Source organism: Eublepharis macularius, chromosome 7, assembly GCF_028583425.1.
Source record: "Eublepharis macularius isolate TG4126 chromosome 7, MPM_Emac_v1.0, whole genome shotgun sequence".
Classification (NCBI taxonomy): Eukaryota; Metazoa; Chordata; class Lepidosauria; order Squamata; family Eublepharidae; genus Eublepharis; species Eublepharis macularius.
This window is the reverse complement of record NC_072796.1, coordinates 68,196,182-68,219,188: the sequence shown is the minus strand read 5'-3', so window position 1 is coordinate 68,219,188 and position 23,007 is coordinate 68,196,182. Positions and strand designations below refer to the sequence as shown.

General features: G+C 40.2%; 1 protein-coding gene across 6 annotated transcripts in view; it reads left to right on the top strand.

Moving 5' to 3' along the window:
* PTPRM (protein tyrosine phosphatase receptor type M) overlaps positions 1-23,007 on the top strand; it is a 749,315-nt gene that overhangs the window by 283,516 nt on the left and 442,792 nt on the right. For all 6 annotated transcript variants that reach the window (XM_054985128.1, XM_054985127.1, XM_054985126.1 and 3 more), the window contains exon 6: positions 15,510-15,684. In XM_054985128.1, coding sequence (XP_054841103.1) covers positions 15,510-15,684 — 175 coding nt within the window. The remainder of the gene's footprint in view (positions 1-15,509; positions 15,685-23,007) is intronic.

Sequence of the window (23,007 nt, the reverse complement as noted above, 5' to 3'; positions counted from 1 at the left end):
CTGTTTACATATACATATATATAGCTGTGTAGTGTCCAAAATTTCTTAATTGGAAACAGTATAATGAATCTGTAATTTATAGACCAAAGATAAGTCATACCGAGGCACAAGGGAGGACATTAGCATAGACCACTAAAGTAGCTCTGTCTTGTATTTGACTTGTGGCACACCTGCCCCAAATATTGGGCACAACAAGTTTTCTGTATTAGTTGGCTGCACATAAAAATCACACACAGTATGATCTGTGGATCTGACCCATCTTAAAGGCAGATATAATCTGAGCAGTAAGAAATATAAATACTTAGCTAGTTCACAGTACTTATGTTTGAAATATTTGAAACCGAGGATCAACACCATATAGCCCATAGTCTCCAAACTCTGTTCTTCAACCTGCAGAACCCCACACTAATTTTTGGGATGTCATTTAGGAGAGGAGTAGCAGAGCAGGATGCAGCCTGTAGCTCATACATTGTCTACTCATTTAGCAAGTTTTAGAAAGGATCATGAAGCATGTTACATACCATTAATTCAAGTAGGAAAGAGGGTTTTTTTAATGCAGTAGATTTTGTTCAAGCAACTATGTTTGAGGCAGTCAAGGAACTTATACAACGCAGTAGCTAGAATTATTAAGATTTACAGGAAAATCCCTTGTTACAAATTAGGTGTAAAATTTATGTATTGCAGGAAACAGGGTGTAGAGGTGGGCACGAACCATGAAAAAAATGAACCGTGTGGTTCATGGTTTGTGCGTTTTCATGAACCACGAGCTTCCATGAACTTGGGCAAGTTCACAAACCGGTTCATGGTTCATGAGGTTTAAATATCCCTTTCCATGCCGCTCCACAGTGGCACAGAAAGGGGCATTTAAACCCACGTATCAGCTGCTTGTTGGGGAGATACCTGACAAGCAGCTGATCATTTAAACAACAGGGCTGTTTAAATGGCCACTCTGAGTGGTGAGGAAATGGCCATTTAAGCTGTGGGTTGGGCTTGGCTGCCCAGCCGGGAACTCCAGGCCAGCCGGCCAGGTCCCACTCACAGTTTAAATGGCCATTTCCTTGCTGCTCCGAGCGGTGGGGAAATGGCCATTTAAACTGCAGGTAGGGCTTGGGTGGCTGGTCAGGAACTCCTGGCCGGGCAGCCAAACCCAGCTATTTAAATGATCAGCTTTCTGTGCAGCAAACCAAACGAACCAGTAGACCTGTTTGGAAGTTCATGTAAAACAAGCTTCCACAAACCGCTGGTTTGTGAACCACAAACTGGCCCTGTTCATGGTTCTTTTTGGTTCATGTTCCATTTCGTGTCCATCTCTAATAGCATGCAATAAAGATTAAATTGGTTGAAAGGTTCCTGTTGGGTTTAATGGTTTTGAATTGCATTCTTACAGTAATTGAATAAGCAGTTAGGAAAAATGGTAATACTTCAGTTACTTGGATTCAGTACAACAGAAATATTTCAAAAGGTAGTTAAATTGAGGTAATTTGTGCTCTGATAATCCATTCTATGGACAAGTGCAATCAACAGTTACTGAGATTAACCACAGAAATGCAAAATTAATTTAGTATTGACTCTGCTGATTCTCATCTAGTACAGAGTAGTGAAAGAGACACAAGATTGAGTTCCAAGGAAGAACCACACTATTCACATCACAGTTGACTCTAAATTAAGTGGAGAATAGTGGGAAAGACCATTATCGAAGGAGCCAGCATTTGTTTGTTGTTTGTTCTTGCTACTGAACTTGGCCAGTAAGCTATGCAGAGAGTATGACCTCAAGAGTCGCCAGAAATATTATATATCACCTAATTAACTTCTCTGATTCCTGCTGGCTAGAAGGTTGGTGGAGGGACAGAAGGCTTTTAAAAGAAATTAAACTGATTAGAGGCTTTGGAAATTTTTAATAATGAAATTCAGACATTAATCTTCTGTGATTGTTTGACCATTAATGTAACATGGTTCAAATAACTATGCTACTTTTCATACCAGGTGAAATGAAAACAATAGTCTACTGGCACCTTAAAGGCTAACAAAATGTATTCCAGCATAGGCTTTTGTGAGTTGGAGTTCATCGTTAGGCAGATAATGGATGAATAATTCATTTTTAATTATTTATTTTTAAAATGTGTCCTGTCTTTCTACCCAATCAGGGCCACCAAAGTAGCTAACAGTAAAAAAGAACATTTAAAAATAATAATAAAACAATTAAAACCAAAATTAAATACACATGTAAAAACACAGAAATAGCAATTAGAACATAGAGGAGAAAGGAGGGGTCATTAAGGGAAAGCAAGATGAAATAAAGAAGTTTTCACCTGCAGGTGGAAGATAGTAAAAGAAAGGAACAGACAGATATTTTTAGGGGGAGGGGTTTCTATAACTCTGGTGCAATGACCAAGAAGGCCCTCTCTTGTGCTGCCATCTGTTTAACGTAAGAAGATGAGGATTCCCAAAGCAGGGCCTCATAAGATGATCTTTGGGGTCAGCTAGGTTAATGTGTTAGTAGGCAGTTCTTTAGGTGTGTTGTTCCCAAACTGTATAGATTTTTAAAGGTCAACATTAGAACCTTGATGGAGCCCAGCACATCCTGCTACAGCATTCTGTACCATTTGAAGTTTCCAAACAGGTTTCAAGGTAAGCCCCATGTAGAGTACATTGCAGTAATCTAATCTAGATGTTCATGTATGCAACAACTCATAAAAGCTTATGTTGAAATACATTTTATTAATTTTTAAGGTGCCACTGGACTTCTCTTTAATTTTACTGCTACAGATGGATGTGGCTACTCATCTGTAATTTTTTGGTCAGATAGCTCTCTAGAATAACAAAAACATTAGTGAGAAAAAATACTTTTGATAGGTGGCCAGTATTCCTTACTACACCCTGGAGTTATCCCTGACAGCAAGTATTTATAGGTTTGGTATATTGGTGCCAATGATAAAAAGAAGTATATTTGAGATTGAAAGACCTATACAAGAGCTTTAAGTATTAAAGTTCCTTTGATTCTTTTCATTTCTTTAGCTTGGATTTAATGGAACGTACTTGTTAAATATCTTATTTAGCACAATAATAGTTATGCTAACAATACTCCAGGTAGAATATGGACTTAGAAATAGCAGGAGCTCTCTTAATATAAATAGGTTGAGATTGGATTTCAAAAAACTCTTTGGTTTGATTTGAATATCCCTATTTTTATTTTGTTTTTCTCTTTCAAGAAACGAACATGTGAGGTTTATATTTATACAATTTCTTCTTATGCTTTTCCCAGTTAAAATTAACATATTTCAACATTATTTTGGATAACAACTGAGTTAAAACAGAAATGTGAAAGGCTCTTTGACTTGCTGAAATTCCTTACAACCCATCCTGGAATATGATGACTTGTTATTCATAACATTTCATGAGAGCTTTGAACATGTTCTTTCAGCAGGGAAATTTTAAATATGATTGTGAGTAGAATAACTCTGTGCCATGTTGTGGGAGTAGTAAACCATGTCAGTTGTTACCCTTTGAAAGTGTGAGTGTAGATTAGAAGCGGATGCCTCTTACATCAGGGTGGATGGGTGGCAACCCAAAAAAGGGCCTTCTTGGTTGTGGTGTCAAGACTATGGAGATTCATTTATCAACCTTTGTTGGTGTTTTCTGCCAGTGAGTGAAGACATTTTTGTTTCTTTTGGCATACCCTCAGTAACTCTTATTGGTCCTTGTCCATGTTTCTGGTATGTATTTATATGTCTTTATTGAATTATTTTATATATTAAATGTTTTTTAATGGTGACCTATACTAATGTTCAAATGTTTGCCACCTTGGGGACCCTGAGTAGGGAGGAAAAGCAGCATAAAATGTTTTAAATAAGTAAATATACCTAGAATATGGTTTCATCAAAAGTTCACGTGATACTTAATCCAGTAATGATTGCAAATGCATTCGTCCCAAGTCTTTAAGACAGAATGGAATTTTCCATAACACTTCTCCACCAAATATTATCACAACTGAATTGTGATACTATAATCTTGTAAATACTATATAGATATGTTGTTGTTGTATTAAGTACAACAGCACAGTGCTTTAATTTAAATATGTTTTTATTACACAGTATACTAACTGTATACTAACTGAAAATGATGTATACACAGTATACTAACTGAAGATGACAGTGCTGTTGTAGGAAAGATTTATGGTACAATATCTTGGAAACAGCTATTTTATGTTTCTTTTTCAGTCTAAGATTCTTTTGATCCCTACATCAGCAAAAGTATTTTGTAATACAAAGTGTTTGCGTAGTAGGAAGCTGATAAACTACTTACATTGCTCTTAGCAGAGATGAAGTTGTCAGTTTTCAGCTGCTTTGTAGACTTATCCAGGGTGTGTTGATCTGAGTTCAACCTCCTCCGCTTTTTCTTCCGGTTCTTGCAAGGTTCTTGCAAGGACTCATGGTTGCTGCGCCCCCCCCCGACTTACCGGGGAGGTCGGTTTGCCACCTGCGGGGCAGCCAGAGGGGCTGGAAGGGACACGGCGGGTCTCTGCGTGGCTGCCTTCTGCACCCGGGCCAATTGAATTCAAACCCCGTCCAGCCAATCAGCTCCGGCCACGGGGTGGTTGGGCCGGGGGCGGGGCGCAGGGGGGGCGGACTGTGGGAAGCCTGTCTTCCCTCTGGTCCGCCACAGGGTATAGTTAAAATAACTTCTACCTAAAATAAATTCAAATAGATTAGGGTTAAAAGATTAAAATGAGGTAGAGTAACGCTAAATGTAATACAAAGTGAGAAATGAAATGACAATTCTTGCTGCAATTTTTATGTTTTTATTTTTTGAAGCAATCTGTGCTGTTAAGAGTTTCTAGACAGACTTAGACAGGAAAAATGATTGTTTTCTACAAAATCCACCTACCTGCCACTAACACAGGAGCATCTCTTATGCATGGGTGGAGGGGGTAGGACGCAGAAGGACTTTGGGTGCTTATGTCTTGCATTGGCTCTTAACTGAGGGTCCTGTACTGCTGTCCGTGGCCCATTCCTCCTCTGCCAGCATTGCTGGCCAGGGGGTTTCCCTTTGTTCTGGATCAAACCTTTAAAAAGGGTAATAAGTCTTGGCTTCTTTGTCAGCAGTAGCAGCAGAGGCAGGAGGTGTGGGAGCATTTGCTACAGTTGCAGCTGCACAGTGTACACAGAGAGAGTATGCAGAGGGGCTGGGGAAGGGCTGAAATCATTTGAGCTAAACATCACTGGAGATTATTTATGATTTATCATGTTTTATTTTGTAAACTGCCTCTAGCAGGTTCTCTGGAGAGGTAACATACACATTTTCTAAATTAAAACTATTTAAAATGTGTAGTTTACAAATTATATGGTAATTGCAGCTCAAAAAAATAGTCAAGAAGCAAATATAAATGTTTGAACTTTGACTTCTTTGCCTACAAATCAAAGTTTGTAATTAAATATCTGAAAATTAAACTTAGAAAATAGCTATTAAAGAAAGAGAAAGCATTCAGTGCTGCCATTTGGATGTAACAGTATGCCACCCGTTCATAGAGGTGAGGTGAATGAACCTAAAATCTGTATGTGCTCTCTCTCTGCTTTTCTCACATGTGGAGCCAAAGTTAAACATTAACACAAGTTTGTTGAGCTGTTTAGATTTAGGTGCCTTAGCAATTTTCTGTTCGTTTCTTTCTTAGTAACTAACAGTGCAATCCTAAGAAGAGTTACTCCAGTCTAAACCCACTGAAATCAATGGGCTTAGACTGGAGTAACTCTTCTTAGGATTGCACTGTAAGCTTCTAAACTTTTTTACTGGAGATTTTGTTAGTTAATGCAGCAAAGTTGCACACTCAGGAAAGCATGGAAACACATGTGGTGAAGCATTCTTCAAGCCGGTATATTGCAACAGATACAATTTTAATTTTCTTGAAGCTGATTCACATTCACTTGCATTTTGTAATATCAGAAGATAAATAAAAACCCAATCTAAATAACACTGTTCCCTATTACACGTGACCTTCTAATCCAGCTGCATGTGAGTGAGAGCATAGCTGAGTTTCCAAGATATTTGCACAGAAGAGCTCTGCAAAAGTGTCTTGCTTCTTGCAAGACCACAACTAGATAGAGAACAAAGTCACAGAAAAAGGAAAAGGAGTCAGAGAGAAGCTTCTAGCTCAGACAAAGCACCACACGTATGCACAGTCTGGTTCTAGTTCAAAGGGGAAAATAGCACCACTGCCAGCAGACATGACAAGTAGCCTATATTCTAACAGGTTTAACCCTGGTTTAGAATATTGATTGCTGGGAAATAAACTACAATATCTAATTGAGAAATCCTGCCCCCTGCCCCCATGAAAAGCTACACAATGGGACCAAGTTCAAAGTGGCAGCAAGATTCTGCATGTTGAGGGAAATCCCCAGTAACCCTTCATTCCTAATTTTGCCTAATAATTGTATAAAAAAATGCAGGTGGCAAAGATGGCAAAGGAATACTGGACAGGTGGGCAGAAGATAAAATGGCTGCCATCTTTTCTTTCTTGGAGCTTACAAAACTACAAGTGTTTGGGAATTGGCATATGCTTTTTATCCAAGCCAAATTCATTAAACTGTGACTACAGTTTCCATGCTAGCCACCCTTACCACCTCCAGTCCCAATTTCTTTCTTAAAGCAATGTTTGTTTAGGAAAGATGGGACAGGAAATTTTCGAGTGCACCATTCTAATTTTTTCTTAGAGTTTTCTAAGGAAGCGCAGAAAACCGTAGACAATTACGATCATTGTTTACTAAACGTATTGGAGTTGTTTAAATCATTCTAAGGAATGGGAATCACAGGATGGATGTTCTAAATACTATTAATATTAAGAATGTCTGAACAGATTAGTTTCCTGTCAGTGCGTATGACAGTGAAAATAACCCTTCAGAGGGTTATCGTTATTGTTGCTGGTTATTGTTGCTAACACTTTTGGGGGATTTGAAAGGTATGACCATCTTTTCCACATGTCCTGTTTAGGGATCCAGCCTCCAGGTGGTGGCTGGAGAGCTCCTGGAATTACTACTGATCTCCAGGCCACAGAGATCAGTTCCCCTGGAGAAAATGACTGCTTTGGAGGGTGGATTCTATGGCATTATACTTTCTGAGGTCTGTTCTTAGAAGTTGTTCTTTGAAGCAAGCCAGGCTATTCCTGATGGACTGAAACAGGAAACAGTTACTTTGTTTATTTTTAACATGCAGGGGCTCTGGGAGTCTCCTACCACAGAAGCACAGAACATATGCCCTCAGAACCTTTTATATATTTTACATAAAAAGAGAGGGAGCAAAGAAATATTACAACACAACTATTTCCTTATCTAAGAGAAGTGACAGTTGTTGCTATGATGGAAACCCCCCCCCCACACACACTTTCACTCACCCACTGTGAGGCAGATTTTCCTACCAGAATTAAAGTTTGCTCACTGTAGCTGAGCAGCCTCAAGTAGCGTGTCTCTGTTTATAGATTAAAGTTCTTTTTGTCCTTCCTGATAAGCGGTGACATTTTAGGCTTTTTAACCTAGCCCAGGATATGATAGGGAAAAAGCAGGAGCCCACTTTCTTATTTGTATATGAAATGGCAATGGAGGCTGAGTAACTCTCAAAAGAAACAGAAACTTTATTGAACAGGCAGAGATGGAATATAGGCAGTCAGGGAATTAAAGTCTTGAGGTAAAACTTGCTGGTAGAACAGAATTCTTTAAAAGTAAAAGACAAAACTGTTTGCAGCTTAGTTTCAGTGTTCTTCATTCTTATTAGTGAGAGGTGTTTTGTTTACTCCTTGGATTATAGTAACAGAGTTTCTCCATAGAGTTCCTCTTTTAAACTTAGGTTGCCAGATGGTAGTTCAACATAGTTTTCCTTTTACCCCAGTCCTAGGATCCTTCACAGAGCCAAACTCCTTTTTCTAGACACTGGGCAGGAGTTATTCTTCCTTTCCTAATAAGAAATAACCCTCTTCTTTGGCTGGAATGGGAGTCTCCAATTACCTCAGAGCCAAACACACACACATACCCAGTTCTATTGTGGTTTTATCCTGGGAATTCTTCTCCCTCAAACAAGGTTGTTACACTAGGGCAACTGATATCCTTTCCCTTGCTTCAGAGGGGTAACTGATCTCTTTCGTCAGATGCTTACACACACTTTCTTCAAATCCCAACTCCCAACTGAACTGTGCAATCCTGTTAGCAACCCTTGCATTCTGAAGGTGTTCTGACTAGACATGGGCACAAACAGCAATATGAATGAAAAAAACCCATGAACAGCGGGCAGAAGCAGCCCTGCGGCGGGGTGTTTAAAGGGCCCTGCCCCTTACACGTGGCAGGAAAGGGCCCTTTAAACTATCAGCTGGCAGGCGGCAAGGGGGAATCCCACCCACCAGCTGATAGTTTAAAGGGATCTTTAAAGGGCCACAAACACGAACACCGAACATGTTCGTTAAGGGGACACGTTCTGTTCGTTGTTCGTGGATGGCAACGAACAATGAACAGGGTGTTCGGAATTTTTTCCCCATTCGTGCCCATGTCTAGTTCTGACCAGCCAATCAAAAGGAAAGGGGAAGCCTGCCAATCCAGTTCTTACTTCAGGCCACTGTCAGCTTTTCCCTCTCTAGCCTTCTGAGTGCTGCATGGTGGAAACCTCTCTGTAAATTGCATTCCGTCACAGTTGCCAATACACCATTGAGCATGGCATACATGACTTGCTCGCTTTAAGCTCATGGCTTTACTGCTGACTTCCATCAAGACCTTAGTCAGATTTTGTAGAACAGGTTCCTCCCTTGCCTAAACCCTCCCGCTCCAGGCTCCACCCACAGAATCTCTAGGAATTTCCCATCCTGAAGCTGGCAGCCCTAGTTAGTGGTACCAGAATGAGGTATCCACAGGGGAAATCTTCTGCTTCCATGCTTCCATGAACGGTAAAATTATTACTAGTGTTTCCAAATTGAAGTTATATTACCTGCACACCTCAACTAACACTGTGATGTATAGAGAAGTTCATACCTCTCTATCCTTGTTGTTCCACACTTGAGCAGCACTCAAAATTACATTTAAAGATAGGGTTCTTTTAGTTGTAAGGATTAACTGGGAAGAAGGGTGAAGATTGTACACTATCCAGAGTCTCTTGGAGGACTGCCATGATTTAGGAAAAAAAGAATAAATTATATTATTACAAACAAATTGTGATGAAAAGTCTGTTTTTCAGAGTTGTAGATACCAAGTTATACACACCATTTTAGACTTCAGATCATCTTAGGAAATAAACAGATTCTAATAGAACAATATAGACTGTATGTGGAGGTAATATTAATGCATACATCAGTACAATAAAAAAATGGGGGGGAAAGATTCTAATAGAACAAGCATATAGAAATAGTAGTTATTTTTTCATATTTATATCTTTTCACATCATGCATGACAATGTTAGGGGTTTTCCCTGTTTTTCAGGGGATTAAGACATCAAGTAGCATGTTAAAAAAGGAAATATGAAAATTAAGTAAAATAATACAATATTTATTCAAAACCCTTATTTACAAATTAAATGTTATTAAATTCAAAATCAAATTCAAATTTATTATTACAGTCAAATGACTAGCAAGAAAAAGATCACATACACAAACCACAGTTCCTATCTACATAAAAGGAAAGGGAGAACAGATTTAGTTAAAACTATTATCATACTCTGCGGATAATAAATCCTGAAAGATAAAACTATCTTTAGTCTCTCCTTTTGTTAAAAACTTCCGCTTGTTTATGACCAAAAAACAATATTTTGCTACTGTCAAGGATATAGTTTTCTTAGTATCTTCCAGCAAATATTTCAGTACCACAGTATCTGCAGATTCCAAATGATTATCCAAAGATTTAAACTTGGAGAGTAATGGATTTACTAAGTGCTCCTAACTGCTCTTCGGAATACAACTTACAGTGTAAGAGAATATGAGCAACGGTTTCAACTTTCTTCTCTGGGCATATGCAACATCTTTGATGGATAGGCCTGCGAAGAAACCTTCCCTGCAAGACATTAGAAGGGAAGGCATCAAAACGTGCTCTAGAAAAGGCCCATCTGTACTTTTGGTGCATGATGTTAGAGAGATACGGGGCTGCTGCAAATCCAGACCATGATTTAAGACTACCGTACATACTAGGCAAGAGTGCTCCATCTGTTTGGGCCTCTATGTCAACCAAGCGTTGTTGAACCATAGATTTGGCTTTACTTAGACCCATTTCCAAAAGATTTTCTGGGGATAGCCCAATTGTTCTCAATTTATCCATTATCCTAATAGACCAATCAGGATATGGAGAGGAAGTTAAAAATAGAGGGATCAGTCCCGTAGGCTTTAGGTGGATTCTTAACCAATAACATATTACAGCTTTCCAGATATTCAATTCTACTCTTGGCATCCCTGCCTCTTGTCTTAGGACCACATTGGGCGTACATTTTGGTGCAGAAAACAGGGCCCTGAGAAATTTGGATTGTACCCTCTGTAGCTCTGTATAGTTATTGTTGCTACTTTGAATTACTTGCATCGTATAAGTAAGCTGGGTCAGTACTTTAGTAGAGAAGAGCTTTAAAGCTGCTGGAACTAAACCTCCATCTTCAGTTCTAAAGAATCTGAGGATAGCATGGGCGCTTCTCTCTGCTGTGTTGGTTGTAGAGGTTATATGGGCTGATGGACTGCCATTATATGCATAGGCTACCTCCAAATATTTATAAGCTTTAACTTGTTCGATGTTATTAAATGTTTACTAAATGTAAATGTTATTAAAGGAGTTGCTAACATTCTCAGTTTCCACAATCACAGATATGACACCATAGCACTGTTATAAATGGCATGGTGGAGTTTTAAATAAATAACAGCAAAGAATTCTGTTTTTGCATGGCTGCCATATTAGAATCTATAGCTCACTATACTCACCATGGCCAAATTCTGTGGATACTTAAATCCGGAGAATGGTGTCATGAACAGACTTGACAAATCCTTCAGATCCTTCTACAAACGTGCAAATAGGGGCGGGGGGTTTGCAGAAAAATCGGAAAGTTTTTATAAAAATGAGTGAATCCCTCCACCCTATAAAAGAAGCCTGTAGTTTTTAGAAATGAATGCCCTCTCAGTGGTCATTATCAGGGTTGCTAGGCAACCTCAACCTCAACATTATTGCCAGAATTTCAACCTTGGTTCTGTCAGCGAAAGGCAGGGAGTGGGACAGAACCCTTTCAAGGGTTCTTTTGGCCTTTGAGGAAAGACTCTTCAGGCCCAGAACTGGCAGCAGTCACCAGGTGACTTGCTATGGTTCATCCAGGACTGGCTACTTGCTATTGTTCAACAGCAGCCACCTCATGACAGCCAGTGTGGTATAATGGTTAGTGTTTCAGATCAGGATCTGGAAGATCAAGATTTGAATCACCACTCTGCTGTGGAAGCTCAGTGGATAACCTTGGGCCACTCAAACATTGTTAGCCTAACATATCTCACATGGTTGTTGTGAGGATAAAATGGAGGAGAAATGGAGAAACTGGGGAAAGTGATGTGCCCCCTGCCAGTCCTTGTGTGTTTCCTGCTGTGTTTCCTGGCAACTGGTTCTGCACAACTACAAAATATATTAAACATAGTGAGCATGCTCAGGATCCACAGAATGCCAAGAACAGTTGAACATTGGTTAAGAAAAGAAGAAAGAAAACAGTATTCTAAAGGGTTTCACCTCCCTCCTTTTATTGATGCTCAACTATGCTTGGCATGTGCCTCCTATGACATGCTCACTCTTCATCAAACAATATTGGGGGGTGAGGGTTCCTTGCCTTAATTTATGAACTAAGTCTTTCCCCTTTAAATGCAGGGAATTTTCTGGGCATGAAGAATTGCAATAGGCACTTAACTATGAATTTTTCTACTAGAAGGAACATACTAGGGGTCCATTAAGAATTGTACAGGATGGATATTTAATTTCACACCTTCTTCTACACTCAAAAATTCTCTTACCAGGACACCCTCAGGAGTATAAGCTGGCCAGTTCCCCCATTTTCCTCTGCATTTCCCCCCTTTAACTGATACTCAGCATTCCACATCTCCCTCAGATCATAGTCCTTGTTTAGGCCAAATCAAAAAGAGTCCAGTAGCACCTTTAAGACTAACCAATTTTATTGTTGCATAAGCTTTCGAGAATCAAGTTCTCTTCGTCAGATGCATGATACGAGACTGGTCAAATATAGAAGAGGAGGGAGAGAAGGGGAGGAGAGAGAAGAGGCAATGGGGGGGGGAAGGGGAGGGTGCAACCAAAACATTCCTTTGCTAGTATATGTAAACATCTCCTTTTGGTGTGTGGATCAGTTGGCTTCAAAGGAGTTTGCCCTGTTAGTTTGTAGCAGCCAAACAGCTAGACCATCCAATTCCAATGCATTATGAGCCTTCGATAACCACAGCTCTCCTTGCCAGATGCATCTGACAAAGAGATCTGTGGTCCCCGAAAGCCCACGCCAGGTGCCACTGAGCTCCCCCAGACCCCGCCTCTGTAAAGGAAATCTGTTACCTGTGATAATGTGATAACCATTCATAGTCCCTATTCAGTCCCAGCTTGACAGAGTCAAATTTGCATATGAATTCCAGTTCAGCAGCCTCCCATTGGATTTTGTTTTTGAAAGGTTTCTGTTGAACTACAGCTACCTTTAAGTCTTTGATGGAATGTCCTGGTTTAGGCCAGTTTGGATTTTTGAAGTCTGTGGGTAGCCTGGTTTTGCTGCTTTCGTGATTGGCATAGGTTCCCTACTTTAATATTAGATATAAGAACAATCTGAGAGCTTATTAATGGAACAAGAGTGAAACGCCATCACCCCCCTCCCCCGATCTCTCTCTCCAGGATTCTGTAAACGGGCTTTAGAAGGTTTAGATTTTCTCCCCTGCCCCTCTCCCCTTTAACTGAGTCTCAGCTGCTTTCAGTATTTGGTGACTCTAAAACATATTCAGTTCTCACCAGGAGTTCAGTTCTCACCAGGAGTGGAGGGTGCGTGTGTGTTTGTTAAGGAGGGCATTTTAGAAAATAATAATCTTTTACATATTTGAGACATTTCTTATAATGGCTGTTCCTAAATATGTTGTTCTGGTTTCATGATTTGTACAAGGGGCAGCCATTTTATTAATACGTACTGTGGTAATGATAGTAATTTATAGTATCAGTAAATCAGAAACATAAAAAATAAAAAATCTCTTTTTGTAAGATGGCAAGAAACATAAACCAGTAGCATTGTTTTACCTGTTAATATAATCTGTAAACATGGCTTAGCATCTGTAATAGTTAAGAAATGTGATGTTTCTTATACTGATAAAATAATCAAAATATCTATGAATGCCAAAATATCTATAGGATCTGTTGTATATGTTCAGGAAAAAAAATGAGCACCAATAGTTCCAACATAGTCTTTTCTTTAAAATATTCCCAGTATTACAGCTTTTTAATCCTCCTGAACTTTTACAAACTGTTTATTTTAAAGTTATTTTACTACTGTTTATTCTAACAGTTTCTTAAATAAGGCCATGCCATAAAATCACTTGTAAAAGTTAAATGACTTCATTATTGCTGTACTTATTAAAGAAATTAAAATTTGTTATTTACTGCTTAATATCTTGCTGCTATGGTATAATGGTCTGTTTAACCTTGACTTTCACCTCATGAATTATGTACAAGAGCAGTTTAATGTTGACATTATATTTGGAGCTTTCAAAATACTATAAATGACATAATAAGGTTACTCTAAACATGTTGACATCTGAATATCCTAATTATAAATTGAATTCAGCATTTCTTTAGTAGGTATGATATTTTTATATTCTGATAGAAAAGTAAGACTTTCTCTTTTTAGCTTCTGAAGTCCAGATTTAGCCTTCATACATAATTTTTGTATCTTAATGTGTTCAAGGCAGAATTTTTATATACGTACAATTTCAGACATCCCTCTCAGCATATGATCATGAAACAGGAAGGATTTATGAACATGTACGTATGATTGGGTATACGTATGCCAAGCTATGTACATCAAATGTTTAGAACATTCAAGGCTGACAGGGGTGCAAGTAATTTATAATTTGTTTCCACATTATATAAGGGCAGAAGTTGACATACTCTGTATACTTCTGTATTAATTTTAAAAGACTGGGGTGTGTGTTTTGTTTCCAAATTGTGGTGTAGTTTCCAGGGGAATATAGGTGCAGGAGTGGGATTTTTTAAAACCATTTTCCTTGTCTTCCTCCTTCTCCTAAACAAATAATCACCTCTAATCCTTTACCTTTGCTGGGGAAATAGATAAAACTAGGCAACCATTTTAAAGAACTTCAGCTCTGCTTATTCCAAGTTGTCCAGAAATTCAGTAGGTTTCTAGTGGATTGCCTCCTTCCTGTAAGGTTGCCAACTCCAGGTAGGGAAATTCTTGGAGATTTTGTGGTGGAGCCTGGGGAGAGCAGGATTTTGAGAGAAGTAGGACCTCAGTAGGGCATAATGTTTTGTTATGTATCATAGATATGAACCTTCAAAAAATGCCATTTTCTCGAGGGCAACTTATCTCTGTTGTCTAGAGATCAGCTGCAATTCTGAGAGATCTCCAGGACCCACCTAGATCGGCAGCTCTACCTTTCCCCTCATTTCCCAAACCAGTTTTAAAACTGTGCACAGACATATCTTCTAATCCAAGAACTGGCTTAGAGAGATTTTAGACTGAATCCAAAGTTGTAGATTCACCAGCATAATTAATGACACTTCCATTGATGGAGGAGGGGGCAATTTTTTCTGCTTCCTTGTTCCACTGGAGAGACTCCGATTTAGCTCCTGTGCTGTTTGTGAGGGTCTCCTGACTCCCAGAAGCAGAATTTCAGAGAAGGACAAATTGTCTGCAGCAGGAGACCAGAGGCAGAAAAGTCCTGTTCCATGAACTTTGTTCCACTTGCTGTCATTTGGAACCATTTCAATACGTTAGAGCATCTTCTGCTTCAATGTCAGTTTTCTAACTTGTCCATCACACCGTATTATAACACTGCTATAATGTGGCCAGGTTATAAAATATTGTAAGTAGCTATAACATGTTTAGATAAATCAGTCCAAGTGGTTCTGTTCTGTTCACTGTTCTGGTAGTTATCAAAGAACACTATGTGTGCTGCTCCTTTTCTTTTCCTCTGAGATGTAGATCTCCAAGCATTTTATACAAAGATGAAAACTGTGGTAGAACTGTGTTTGCAGGCCAAAGGAAATAGTGGTTAGATATTAAGTAGTATTTACATTCTGTGTCTTAATAAAGCTGACTTGTTATATATCCTAAGTATAAATTACACAAATATATTGAGTTGTGATTGTGAATTGAAAGTGAGGTGCTGAATGTTGCAGATTAATGTTAATTATTTAATCCAAAATGAGTAAGTTTTATTCAGTATTATTGAAATGTTTAATCCCTTTTGTGAAAATTTCTGCAAATGTCTCTTCAGTATTTGTTTCCTTATTGGTAAATTAAATTTTGTATTTGTTTTCCACTAGGGTTTGCTTGTACGGGATGCACCTTTGAAGGACATAAAAATCTTTAATGATCGGAGATTTGTAGCTTCTTTTAATGTGGTGAATGCTACCAAACGGGATGCTGGCAGTTACCGATGCATGATTCATACAGAAGGAGGAGTTGGAGTGTCTAATTATGCGGAACTGATAGTTAAAGGTATTTCAGAATGTATCTATGAATTGTTACAGGTTAATTTACTCACCTTAGACAAAGCTCCAGCGTCTTCACTGGTGATCCGATAAAGCAAAGTGTTGTGACTATTTTCTCTTGAGTATGATTCAGAGGTCTGCAAGCTTTGATACAAACAGAATTTTCTGTATTCAGAGGGTGCCCTTTTTTAATGAGTCAGGGAGTGCTTTGTGTGTCCCCTGGAAAGAACAGCGGATTTTTGAATGGTGCAATTTTTGAATGGTGTCTATACAGTTGATTCATGAAAGCAGTGATAATTTAAGACTGTTTTCTGGGCTTACAGTTCTTTATAATTTTTCCATTAACTAATGATGGCTGATACTTGAGGTATTTGAGGGTAGTTGATATGTAACAGTTGTCATGTTGAGTTTTTATTAATAAATATATTTAAGAATGCACATTAAAAATTAATTGCTGATCAAAATATTATTGTACTAGAAACAAAGCCCGTTGTAGGGGAAAATACAAAGGGCTCTAGAAAGGGGAGCGCAGGCAGGCAGGCATTTCCTCCTCCTCCATCACTGATTCTGGCTGGAGAAGGAGGGGGGTGGGCATTGACACCTGATCCAGACCTGATCTCAGCAACATGAAGGGGTAGTGGGCTTTGCTACCTGCTGCACATCTGATACAGGCTGGGTAAAGGTGGGAAGGCATTGCCGCTTGCTCCATTCCTGATCCCAGCTGGGAGAAGGGAAAATGGGCATTGCCTTCTGCTCTGCGCCTGATTACGGCTGGGTGAAGGGGGGACAGGCATTGCTGCCCGCTCCAAGCCTGACCCAGCTGAGTGAAGGGGGGTGGGCACTGCCACCTGTTCCCTGCTGGGTGAAGGGAGGAGTTAGCACTACCTCCTGATCCTCACCTGATCCTGACAGGTGAAGGCAGGAGGTGGGTTTTGCTACATGCTCCGCTCCTGATCCCAACAGGGTGAAGAGGGTGCAGGCATTGCCAACTTCTCCTGATTCCGGCAGGTTGAAGGGGCGTGGAGATTACTGACTACTTGGTGCCTGATTCCAACAGGGTGAAGATGGAATGGGCATTGCCAGCTGCTCCGTGCCTTATTCCAGCAGGTTAAAGGAGGTGGGCATTGCGACCTGCTCCAATTCTTGTCCCGGCTAGGTGAAGATAAGAAGGGAATTAACTCCTGCTTTCTGCCTGATCCAACCCAGGTGAAGGCGCTGGGCAGGCATTGGTACCTGCTCCACTCCCAATCCCAAGTGGGTGAAGAAGGCGGGCATTGCCATCTGCTCTGCTCCTGAACCTACCTGGGAGAAGGGGATGGGCATTGCCACCTGCTCAGCTCCTAATACCAGCTGGGTTAAGGTGTGGGGGGTGGAAATTGCCACCTGCTCCACTCCTACTGCTAGTTATGATAAGGGGGGTGGGCATTGCCACCTGCTTTGTTCCTAATATCAGCTGGTTTAAGGCAGGGGCGGGCCTTAGCACCTGCTCCGCTCCTGATCCCAGCTGGCTGAATGGGGGGGGGAGCATTGCCACCTGCTCCGTTACTAATACTAGCTGGGTTAGGGTGGGGTGGGCATTGCCAATATTTTGCTCCTAATAACCACTGTGTTAAGGTGGGGGATGGACACTGCCACCTGCTCCACTCATAATAGCAGCTGGGTTAAGGCAGGTGGCAGGCACTGCCACCTGCTCCATTCCTAATACCAGCTGGCTGATGGGGGGTGGGCATTGCCACCTGCTCCGCTCCTAATACAGCTGGGTTAAAGCAGAGAGTGGGCATTGCCACCTGCTTCACTCCTAATACCAGCTGGGTTAAGGCAGGGGCAGGCATTACCATTGCTCTGCTCCTGATCCCAGCTGGCTGAGGGGGGGGGGGCAGGAATCGCCACATGCTCTACTCCTAATACCACCTGGGTTCAAGTGGGGATTGACATTTCCACCTCCTCTGCTCCTAACACCAGCTGGCTTAAGGTGGGGGTTGGCATTGCCAGGTGTTACGCTCCTAATATCCACTGTGTTAAGGTGGGCGATGGGCATTGATACCTGCTCCACTCATAACACCAGCTGAGTTAAGACAGGGAGTTTGCATTGCCCCCCGCTCTATTGCTAATACCAGCTGGCTGAAGGGGAGTGGGCATTGTCACCTGCTCCACTCCTAATACCAGCTGGGTTAAGGCAGGGGGCGGGCATTGCCACCTGTTCCACTGCTAATACCAGCTGGCTGAAAGGGGACGGGCATTACCCTCTGCTCCGCTCCTAATATTAGCTGGGTTAAGGTGGGGGGTGGGCATTGCCACCCGCTCTGCACCTAATACCAGCGGGTTAAGGCGCAAGGAGAGCATTGTCACCTGCTCCGCTCCTGTTCCCTGCCTGGGCTTCCCACCACAGCATGTTTTCTGGAGCTTTATGGTGAGTTACCTGGGCTTTCCTCTGCAGCAGCGCCCTCTGGTGGTGCACCAGGGTATAAAGTGAGTTGTCTGAAACACGCTTACTCAATTATATAGGAAGATTAGATTTATTTATTTACTTCATGTATACCTCATCACTCTTACCTCGGGAACCCACAGCTGCTTATAAAATTCTCTCCTTTTTATCTTCATATCGACCTTTTGAAGTATGTTGGGATGAGAGATATGGGGATGTTTGGTGTCTTTGTAATGTTTTCCTTATTTACAAACATACGATAAGATAATATAGGAATTAGGCAGTTTAACTGTATAGAACAAGTTGTGCAGACCCTCCCCCTCCCAGTACTGCAGCCCCAGTTTCAGCTAACTTCATTGTTTTCAAATTCCAAACTACTTTCTGTTGTTGTCTTCCCCTCCCCTGGTTGCTGAGGTGTCCTCTCCAATATCTTTAAACTGGAAAGTATCATGAAACTGTCATTAGCTGCCATTGCTGAATGATCATACTAGACAAATGACCAGCATTCATTTAAAATGGGATTTAATCATCCAGCAGCTGAAATACTACTGTCGTTAAGTGGCAGAGGCAGATGGTGGAGACAAAGGAGTTTATTTCCTGAGCCATACAATTTTAGCCAGAAAAAAGAGGAAGCGGGGAGCAACTGAGCTGCTGAAGGTGGAAGAGTTGAGTTTTTTCTGGTAGGCTAATAGAAGAAGAAGGCAAGAGTCTGATGCACCTTTGAAGTGTAAGGTATTAGTAAAAAGGAAGAATAAACTATTGAAATATTGCTGTACAAATCCTAGTTGACTTCCTATATGAATGTTTGTTGATCAGTGCCTCAGGAGAGTTGCAGCAAAAGCCCAAGATTGGGATTTTTCAAAAAGTGAAAAAGCAGGAATTAAAAATTTTAAGAACATCTCAATCAAATACAGGCATCAAAATATCGTGGGCTGCAAAGGATGTGTGATCAAGAAAATTGGTATAAGATGTAAAGAAATGAGAGAATGAGGACAAAGAACTTGCCTGCCGAGTCAGGTTGTCTGAACTTGTTGCAGTTTGCTTCTATTGACTTTGAACCTTCTATGCATGAACTTATTTATCATAGCCTTATGTTATTTAGCCCCCTTTCTCAGCTCATTATACTGTGTGTGGTGAATAATTGCTTACCCTTAAGGTGTAATCCCATTAGCTACTTGTAGCATGATGAAGTAATTATGGTAATCCCAGTTGTTTGTGCCATACCTTTTACGAGAGCATGTGCAGGCCATTTTTTGTGACCTAAAAAGCCCACTTTAATAAATACACTGACCTTGGAACAGCTTATATTTAAATAACAACTTTATGGGATATTTAAGCTCATTTGGGTTGTTACTGATAGCCAATTTCAAAGGATTTACATTTTGCCCTATTTTTCAAAACATTTTCACAGAAAACTGCATAAACTTTATATTTTAAATGGCCAGTGAGCCAAAAGACAATGAACAATTACAGTTTTTTCCCCCTTGGCTTTGTAATGGATTAATTATTGTACATGAAGGAAAATTTTGGTATGATTCACAGTGCAATTTAAAGTGGAGTTACACCATTGCTTTATAATTGCACTGTCAGGGCTGCTGCATGCATTTATTATTTATTTATTTATTTCCCATACACTATTTAAAAAAGCATGAGACAGCTTATATTAATAAAGAATTAAGAAACATACTAACAACAACAACAACAACAACAACAACATTTGATTTATATATTGCCCTTCAGGACAACTTAATGATTTACAAAGTATGTCATTATTATCCCCACAACAAAACACCCTGTGAGGTAGGTGGGGCTGAGAGAGCTCCAGAGAACTGTGACTAGCCCAAGGTCACCCAGCTGGCTTCAAGTGGAGGAGTGGGGAATCAAACCTGGCTCTCCAGATTAGAGTCCCGCACTGTTAACCTCTATACCAAACTATTAATATCTGTTAAGTTAGCAGTTGTATAGTCATTGATCTGGCTTCTGCTTAGTGAAAGTGGCCTTTTTCCCCTCTCCTGTCCCTTCAGCAGGATAACTACTACCTGATAGAGTCTGAGGGCCAAACTGGATGATACTGAATCCCTGAGTCTGCCACAAAGGTGCAGCATCATTTTAGATTTTTTTTTTTTGCCATGGTGGCCTGTGGTGCAGAGGAATGAGGGGCTCCTGTCTCCAAAAATGGCATTGGGGTGGGGGGAGAGAAAAGCCTCTCAGTCTCTTCCCACACACCATAGTTATAACACAACACAAGTGCTAATATGGCTCTCTATTCCAATGGCAGAATTGGGGACATGGATATCGTCTAGTTTGGCCCCGAGCAGAAGCAGCTTGGTGACATTTAGCTAGGCAGACTAAGGAAGAAGCCTGCTTCTCTCTCCCTCTCCTTTTGAGTCATTCTTTATCAGAATCGATGCATGATATTATTCTTACATACAGATAATTTCTGTGTAAGAAAAACTGTATACTGCGATCTGAGAGGAATGGAAGAGCCAGAAGGGAGAGGGGAGCGAGAGAGAAAAAGCTCAGATCAGATAGAGTTTGCATCTCCATAGTGTTATTTGCAGGGCTTTTTTTCAGGGGGAACGCGGGGGAACAGAGTTCCAGAACCTCTTGAAAATGGTCACATGGCTGGTGGCCCCGCCCCCTGATCTCCAGACAGAGGGGAGTTGAGATTGCCCTCCGCGCCACTTGACGGCGCGGAGGGCAATCTAAACTCCCCTCTGTCTGGAGATCGGGGGTGGGGCCACCAGCCATGTGACCATTTTCTCCGAGGGCAACCCACTGAGTTCCACCACCTCTTTCCCCAGAAAAAAAGCGCTGGTTATTTGGGAGTCTCAGGAGACTTTGGAAGTTTCAGAACCTGTCTTTTCTGATAAAGCAGGCTAGCTTGAGGAAGAGACTGTAGTCACCTCAACGCCCCGATTTCAGAGGGAATCTACACAAAGATTTATGTTTTCTGAGAGGAGCTCACACATGTGAAGTACAGGATTCCCAGTCTGATTCAGCAGTGGGGGTTGCATGTTTAGTCAAAGAGCCTTAGACAAAGAATTGGTAATAACACACTCAGCTGTCCAGAAGAGGAAGCAAACAACTCATGGGTGCTTTCCTCTTAGATTCTCATATGTGATTGCTGTTTGAGTTATATTTTTGGAAATGCAGTTCTTTCAGACATTCATCTCAGTAAGCATTAGAGTAATGAAAGTGAAATACAGGAATATCTTCCATACCCCTTCCATTACGGAACGTTTAGCAACATATAATAATTTAGAAGATAGTATTTTCTAAGCAAAAAATTTCACAATGCATGAAAAATGTGCATTATGTAGAAATGTCATCTTGTATTCTTCAGCATCACTACTGACATTTTACAAATTAAAATTTTATGTGTATATTTATTTTATATAAAATATGTATATGCTGCCTTTCCATCCAAATATGGTCCCCAAGGCAGCAAAACCATATATTAAAAAAATTAAAACATTAAAATAACACAATGTATATATAAATATAATAAAAACATATAGACATATATATAAACAAAAAACAAATAAATACATGCAGGGAGGAAGACCAATAAGAGTTTACTGAGAATCTGCCAGGCAAAACAAAAAAAATCTTCACATGCTGGTGGAAGTCTGTGACAGACAGAGACAGACTAATCTCCCTAGGGAGTGAATTCCAAATTTTGGTGCCATGACCAACAAGGCCTTTTCTCAGGTTGCCACCCATTTAGCTTCTGATGGCGGAAGCACCCAAAGCATGGTCTCTGAAAATGACTGGAGTGGACAAGTAGGTTCATGTTGCTGATTCCTCTGAATTTTGTGTACAAATGTGTTATTTTAGAATACTAGGCACTGAATGCACTCAGTGAAAAAGGATATTTTCAAAAGACAACTTGTAAGCTTTGAAGGTATAGGGTTATACATAGCCATTTTGTAGGGATGTTAGCTTGTGGACCTGTGGTGGTATGACGGACTTAGTCTTTACCAACCTAGATTTATTTTCTTTTGTAGCCTGTGCTGGGATGCATACCTTCTCCCAGGACATTTCCTGCCTCTCTTGCCCTGCTGTACACATACTTTAAAGTCTGGCTATGTGCTCATAGAAGATATGCAATGCAAAAACGTTACCAAAGTTAGGCAGGTTGGTTTTATGTACCCTAACTTAATTTCCACATAAGAGAGACAGGGTGGAAATACAACTAATCAAATAAATAAATACCTACATTTTACTATCACTTTGTTTACTGTGGCAGAAATGAATGTATATTCTTTTAGGTATAGAATTTAAAGTTTTAAAATAATACCATGCTGAAGTAAATAGCTGATAGCCAACCACGTGTTCAGCTAAGGGCACTGCATTTTTTTTAGCACAAGGAATATTCTTTTGGCAGAAGGCATTTTCTATTAGTGCAAAAAGAGTAGCCTTACGATGCAAGAGGAGCCTCACTTGACAGGACCCTTGCTTGGATGGAACATACTTTGTACTGACAGAATGAGCTGCCCATACCTGATTGACATAATTGAATATATCCTAATTTAAATAAATGTGTTCATTTACACATCCCTATTGTCAGATTAGCAAGAAAAAAAGGAGGGTGCCATTGTATGACCAATTAGGCTCAATATGAAAGGTGGCCCAGCAGGAATTTGATGAACATACATTTTATATGACTTGTAGTCAAAATGTTAACCTACTTATTAGATAATAGTAAGAGATTTATTAAAACAAAACAAAATAGGAAACGACCCAATATCTGTTTTCCAACAGGTGACATACAAATAATCAAACATTGTAGAGAAGGAAAGCAGCAAGACAGGCTGATTAAATATATTTGGGAAGTAATTTAGTGTTTTTACGTATAGTTCATACAATGATTATTTTCCTGATAGTTGTCTGCTGCAACAT